The sequence below is a fragment of the Liolophura sinensis genome, chromosome 1 (assembly GCF_032854445.1).
Source record: "Liolophura sinensis isolate JHLJ2023 chromosome 1, CUHK_Ljap_v2, whole genome shotgun sequence".
Taxonomy (NCBI): Eukaryota; Metazoa; Mollusca; class Polyplacophora; order Chitonida; family Chitonidae; genus Liolophura; species Liolophura sinensis.
This window is the reverse complement of record NC_088295.1, coordinates 2,169,944-2,176,544: the sequence shown is the minus strand read 5'-3', so window position 1 is coordinate 2,176,544 and position 6,601 is coordinate 2,169,944. Positions and strand designations below refer to the sequence as shown.

The 6,601-nt window shown below is 38.9% G+C and overlaps 1 protein-coding gene across 1 annotated transcript; it reads left to right on the top strand.

Moving 5' to 3' along the window:
* The first annotated feature begins 41 nt into the window (after positions 1-41).
* Positions 42-1,673, top strand: LOC135461610 (uncharacterized). The gene is made up of 2 exons (XM_064738786.1): positions 42-193; positions 1,319-1,673. The coding sequence occupies exons 1-2, from the start codon at positions 42-44 to the stop codon at positions 1,671-1,673; spliced, it is 507 nt and encodes a 168-aa protein (XP_064594856.1).
* Positions 1,674-6,601: the final 4,928 nt, after the last annotated feature.

Below are 6,601 nucleotides of genomic sequence, written 5' to 3'. Positions count from 1 at the left end.
AGCCGCCACTCACGCGCACTCTCGCGAGATTCACGGCGAAAATGGCAGACGATGGGGAAAGTTTGTCCCCGGCGTCGACAATTGGGCCGCGGTCTGCTGCTGAAACCGTCTTGTTTACCTTTGTGCCGGTAGCTGGAAGTATCAGCTACGAAATATTTTCAGCCAACATCACGAATCCCGGGCAGTTTATCAAGTAGGCACTGGTTAATTTTTCGGGATATGTTAGACGGTAGTTGTTTTGAAGTTAGTGAACACCGGCAGTAACTTAGCGCGTGACGTATGTTGTTATCAGTGAATTGCCAGTGCGCTGACATAAGAGTTGAGCTAGGTCGTGGAGCTATAGGTTGAATATGTACGTGTATATATACGTTCAAAGAATACGACAGAAAGGTTGCCATGTTAATAGTTAATAACCCTGTAATGTACCTTCATTATATGGTTTAAAATCTACTGCAACACAGCACGTCTAGGTCATGTAGTACACGTACACACATACAGCAGGCTACTGGTTGGTGGTAGACTCGAGTCACGGGCGAATGAACCAGGAACCATTTGTAAACTGAATTAAAGGTTTAAATGAACTCCCATAGAAAAAAAGGGGTGTGTATGTTTGGACAGACATGGAAAATGATTATCATCTTGTGATGTAGAGGTAACTGAGTAAAGCTTGATTTGAATCTTGTTATTCCAGTGAGCAAATCGGCACATTAATCCAACAAATTTATACAGGATTAACCCAACTAATCCATTTGACTACATTATGCTACACCCTACATGTGTATTTACAGTACTAAAAAGAATGAATGAATGATTATGGATTAGCACCACATTGTATGTTAAAAAGATGGTAGGGCTACATTAATGTGTACTGAACTTCATAAGTAATACATAGACAACAGAACCTGGGGGGGGCTGGGAAGGCTGGGCTGGGGTGGTCTGATGCCCCCCCCCCCCCCCTCATGAAATTAAAGTGTGGGATCTAGGCCCCCCCCCCTCTGAAATAATGGGTTTTTTTTCCATAGAGCAACAGCTGAGTACATTTTAAATGAAAATCCCTTTCTGGACTTACTCTGTAATATGCTAATAACTGGTGCCAGAATGCATAAAATGATTGTCAGATTTGATCCAATATAGGAAAGCCTTTGGACTAGTGCTTTGACATGGTTGACTAAACTATAATGTTGTGCAGCATTCACAGTTATGTTGTAAATGCATTTGTCTTGGTCAAGATGTTGTTGTTTTGATTATGACATTTTAAGTTATGTTGTTTGTCCGTAGATGTGTTTATACTAAAGTGTGCTTTATGATTTGTTGACAGGTTGTTCAGCCCATTTGAACTGATAGTTGCCAACGGGTTGTGGTTCAATTCACACCTTGGGGTCGGCCTTTATATCTTCAGTAGAAAACATATAGCAACTGCCTCTGTGCCATACAGAGTGCTGTACAGTGCCTTAGGCTCTGTCATCTTCAACTTTGGCTCTGTCCTTCTCTGGGCCACCGGTAAGGCTGTCTTACCACCACACCCACCCACCAGAGTGGCTTTTGGAGCTCTCTCTGGTCTGGTTTTTCTCTCTCTGGGCTACAGCTATTTTCGCTTTGTTGATGCCTTATGCCTAAGATGTCTGCCTTTTAATGGTCGTGTTGTGGATACTGTAGAGGAAGAAGTGGACTGAATAGAAAAGAAATGGTTACTAGCATGTGTTTTCAACTACACAATTCAAGCATGAGTGTGCTGTTCTTGACCGCACATGGATATGAATTTTATCAGAAGTCTTTTGTTTGCCCGTTTGAAGCACACAGGAAGTTAACTTTGATTACTTAATCAACAAAGTGATACTACTTAAATTGGAGACAGAAACCATAAGCCTTACTTGTTACATGAAAATGACATTTGAATGAGCCTTAAACAATTCCTGTGCTTGCCCTGTGAGCTTTTAATTGTGTTTTTCACATTTTTACATTTATATATACACATATATAAATGAAATGTTTTAAAGTGTGCTAGTCAAATTAGCATGGATTATTTTTGTTAATTTATTGTGATGAACGTGTTCCTCAGTGCTTAAGGTCTCAGTGTACACCTCTCATATGTTGTTGTCTTGTTAATCTACTTGTATTTTAAACGTTTTCATTTATTCTTTTGTTGAGCTACATGTATTTCCATTTTATCAAGACATTGAGCAGAAAGAAGAATTTAAAATGTGGTTAGTAGGTATGTGGTTAGCCTGTAGATTAAGTATTCTTACTGTGTAAGAGTCTCTGCGTAAAGGTGATGTACTTTACACTCAGACACCTGTTTAACGTTGTTAACACACCTTAAGTCACTACTTACAGCCTCTGTGACAGTGTATTATAGTGAAAGACAGCACCTGACTAATGTTTGTGTCCACTGATAGACTACCATTCAAATTGTCTAAAACCGACATTAAATATTTTTTTAGATTTTTTTCAACCCAGAAAAAGTTTAGTGCAACTTTGCCTTGTCACAGGTTCAACGCGTCTCCATTATCGACAGCAAGGTGACGTCACGTTTACTCAAGGCCTCTAACGTTGAAGGTATTTCTCTAACAGTCCAAACAGTAGCCTACAGTGACAGATTAAAGTTGTGGAATTCGGCAATAAAGGACCAAGTGATAAATAGCTTTCCCGGAAATTGGACATACTGGCAGGACACTGCTTGACCTGTTCATGCAGTAGGCCTACTATATCATTAATAGAGTTCACCAGTAGCTTGCAGATGCATGGCTGGGGTATTCCTGGTTCAGGTCGTAGCCTCCGGAGGTGGGGTGCCGGTACCGGTAATTCTGACCCCAAATAAATGTTTACAAAATTACAATAGGATTGTTGTTTAGCTGGATTCAGGCTCTGTTCTGACACAAATGGAAATAAATATAACCAACCACTGCGTCTGATCTAGACATCTGACTATCGCTGGATTTTATGTGTCAGTTTTGTAGTGGTAGATTCAAAGATGAGAGCAGTGCTGACCTCGTTATCTTGGACGTCAGAGAAAGCGCCTCGGCGTAAACAATTTTCAGTAATTTTACTGTATTTTATAAAAGAAAACAGAAAAAAACATCCCTTGTATGCGAGGGAGACAAAGGGCACAATTTAAGTTCAGAGAAAAAAATGTCATGAGAGTTGATTCATTTTGTGCGTTGCCTGATGAGATGCCATCTTATTCTCCTAAACCTTCGGCATCCGTAATGAATTTTTCTCTGATATTCGTTATTTAGCAACTGCATGCTGACTAAACGTTAACATGAACGACAAAAATGTATTTGTATAATTTCAACAGCGTGTCTATGTAGGCTTATGGTCTAGTGGGAGATGAATGTGGTTTGGGCCGAGGCAGTATGCAACTGTCTGGCATAATTTGTGATATCGTCGTTAACTATTATACCGTTTGTAAGTCAACTGATTTTACGTCAGTGGTGGTCCGTCTCACAGCATTGTGTGAAATGGTCCTTGGGCAACACGTAAATAAATCGTTGTAAACGATCGCAAAATGATGTCTTATGCAGTAGTTCTGTGTTATCATGTCACTTCGTGGATTGAATGGGTAAAGGCTACGTCACAGCTTAGGCCGCGCAATCTGATATGAATGTGTTTGATTGGATATAATTCTCAAGATGGCTATTTCGGTTCACATCAGTCATTTGTGCAGTATTGTCAGTTTGTTTTACATGTTATTCAGTGAAATCTCATTAAAATAATAAAGTATAATACTTTTTGACTATCCTGCTTTCGATTGAAATATGTTTTAGCCAGGTGCTGTCTTGTCCTTTAACTTCAGTAAGGAACTATCAAACTCATGATAGAGTCCACCGCCCATGGTGATGGATAATAAGTAGTCTTATCGCTTGGGGGTTTTCAAGTTTACAGAGCTATAACTTTTTTCCATAAAGCTTGTATAATTCAAAAGTAATTTGAATCTTTATCATTTTTGCTAAAGAAATACTTCTACACAGTCAGTGCAAAAATATGCAATGTTGGCAGTGTTGGAAATTTTACATCTTAAATAAAGACGTATCACTTCAGTGTTGCTGGTTGAGAAAAAGTATGACTAACTTATATATACAATCTTAAATACAGTAAAATTATGTGGTAAATTCTAAAGATGCTGTATTTTTGTATGCACCACAAATAATAATAATAGAGTAAATGGCCCATGAGTGGGCTTTGTGCCTCAAAAACAAATGTACATGTGTTTGGCTAAATTGATGTCTTACATATCTTATGGTCAGATCTACTGAATTAGCTATGAAGTTTCCTTGGTAACTAGAGTAATCATGATGTGCCTCCACTGCCCTCTGATATTTTTAGTACATATATTTACGTACATAGTTGTTTTGCGTGTTACCTTACGTCACCCTGTAGACTAAGGGACGCTTTTTTTGCATTTATATCACAGTTATATCTTTGTAGAACACTCTGTACTTCTACGCTGTATTGTTATTTGAAATAAAAAAGTGAAAAGGTTTCCGATGTTGTTTTGCATTCAACGTTGGGTTGGGGTGGTTTTGTACACAACATGATTCGAGACAGCATCACCTGTACAGTAGATGGTGAAAAGCTACAAATCCCACGTAACGTTACGTGCACTTCACTGCCATGGCGGTCACTACTGTGGGTATTACGGGCCCCAGATCATTTATGTGACTGAATTTTAGTATACCATAGAATCTAGTGTTAAAGAGGCTATAACGGAGATTTTTGAGAAAAACATTTGATCAGCGTAAATCCATTAAATTTTTCGCCATTACATGTGTTACCTTCAAAGTCGGCCATAGTCGGTCGCATAATTTTTTCCAATTCAAGAATCATTTTACGCTATAGACAGATACGAGTCCGATATATACTGGCAATTTGGGCTGTTTTAAGCGAATACAGAAAATCTGATTTGATTATATCGAATATACGATAGGGCCTCTCTGTGTAGCAACATTGTTATTCTGTTATTATCTGGAAGCATTCCGTTAAAGGTCTGTTGCATCATTTTCACGTAGGCAAGCAAAACCAGTAATGTTCATTTTTACGTATATACAAACTGGGAGCTGCCCAGATATAAACCACTTGGGCAATGTCGGATTTATGAAGTTGGATACTTTTACCAGTGGCGGCTGTGGGTCAATGGCGAATTTTGCATCTTTCTCTCGTATTTAAATGAGTATACCGTGTTACGAGTTTGCTTATTGGCATTACGAAAGCAGGAATGTGCAAAACTGAAACACAGTTTGGGCCCACACTAACTGTAAACGGTGCCCAGTTGGAATGCTGAGCAAAAACACAAGATGGGATAGCAGTATGAAGCCGACGTACAATATTAACTTAAGTAGCGATGCAGCCCCTGACAATTGCAGATTATAACGGTGACTACCAAAGCCTACATGTGTGGAAAGGAAATTAGGATGTCACATTGTCGACAAGAAATGGGCTGCATTGTTGGCTCGTATAAAACAATACACATACAGTGCCTTCCTGTCAGATGACATTAGTTTGGCGGTAAAAGCCCAGGACAATGTCGGACATAAATGTAACATTATACGAGTACAGATACCATCGATCTATGTCCTGTATCTCAGAAGGTGGTATAGTGGTGACTTGTGTACACTGTACATGGCTGTGTACAAGGTTTTCTATACACACATGGCGATTTTGTCGTAGTTTTGCTTAGCAAAGAAAAAAAAATCAAAAAGGTTTAGTATTCAGGCCTGATCATGTTATCATCTTGTAACACTATATCTGGCGACGTCTATATATGCAAGTGTTTGCTGCACGGCCCTATATATGCTGAAACACTTCGAAAACATATACTAGTAAAGTGACAGGCAGCCGGTGGAACTGAAATGTGTTTATTATTATTACTATTATGGACAAGCCAGATAGAAGAATATTGTCCCGACCGGAATACGGTCCACGTCTTTACCTCTTCGCTTGACCGATCAATTATATACTGATTTTCCCAACCTTTAGGTGATGCGTTTGCAAGGTATGTAGGTGCATGAGGTGCATATTGCACAGTGAAAGTTGAATACCAGAAATATTTTTCGAGAGAGACGTGAGACGTTTGTCCTTCGGGGCATCTGCTTTTCCAAATCATGTGTTCTATCCTGATCTCATTTTCAAACGGTTTTGCTTATTAATATGAAACTCGTTTAATAGATAAGCTCACTCATCATGGTATATACGATGTCATCCATAGTCTGCTTTTTCTTACATTTCACATAATCTGTCTGTACTTTCTTCTGTCTGTTTGGCACGTTGTTTCATACTTGTGCCTAACTCCACTTAACAATGGACTATGTCCGTCGTGTTGCATTAGACTGGCACATTAGACATACGACCAGTTTTTATCAAAGCGCAACTGACATACATATTTTACGTATCGACAACTTATTAACTTAGATTAGGGTACTGATTTCATTCATTCACCTAGAACAGTCTTTACGTCTTTCCAACGTCATTCAAACTTTGCTTGAATCCGTCTTTATTTCATACTTTATGTACCGTACTTACTTAAATCCTTGCATCTTCGTTTGTGTTAAACATTTAATTGTTTTGGGAATTGGCCTTGAAATTGTTGACCCAGGATTTTCAT

What these genes read in the sequence shown, in the direction of transcription:
- LOC135461610 (XM_064738786.1), top strand. Translation starts at nt 42, where the DNA reads ATGGCAGACGATGGGGAAAGTTTGTCCCCGGCGTCGACAATTGGGCCG. An exon ending in AATCCCGGGCAGTTTATCAA is followed by an intron (nt 194 to 1,318) that starts GTAGGCACTGGT and finishes ATTTGTTGACAG; the next exon opens with GTTGTTCAGCCCATTTGAAC.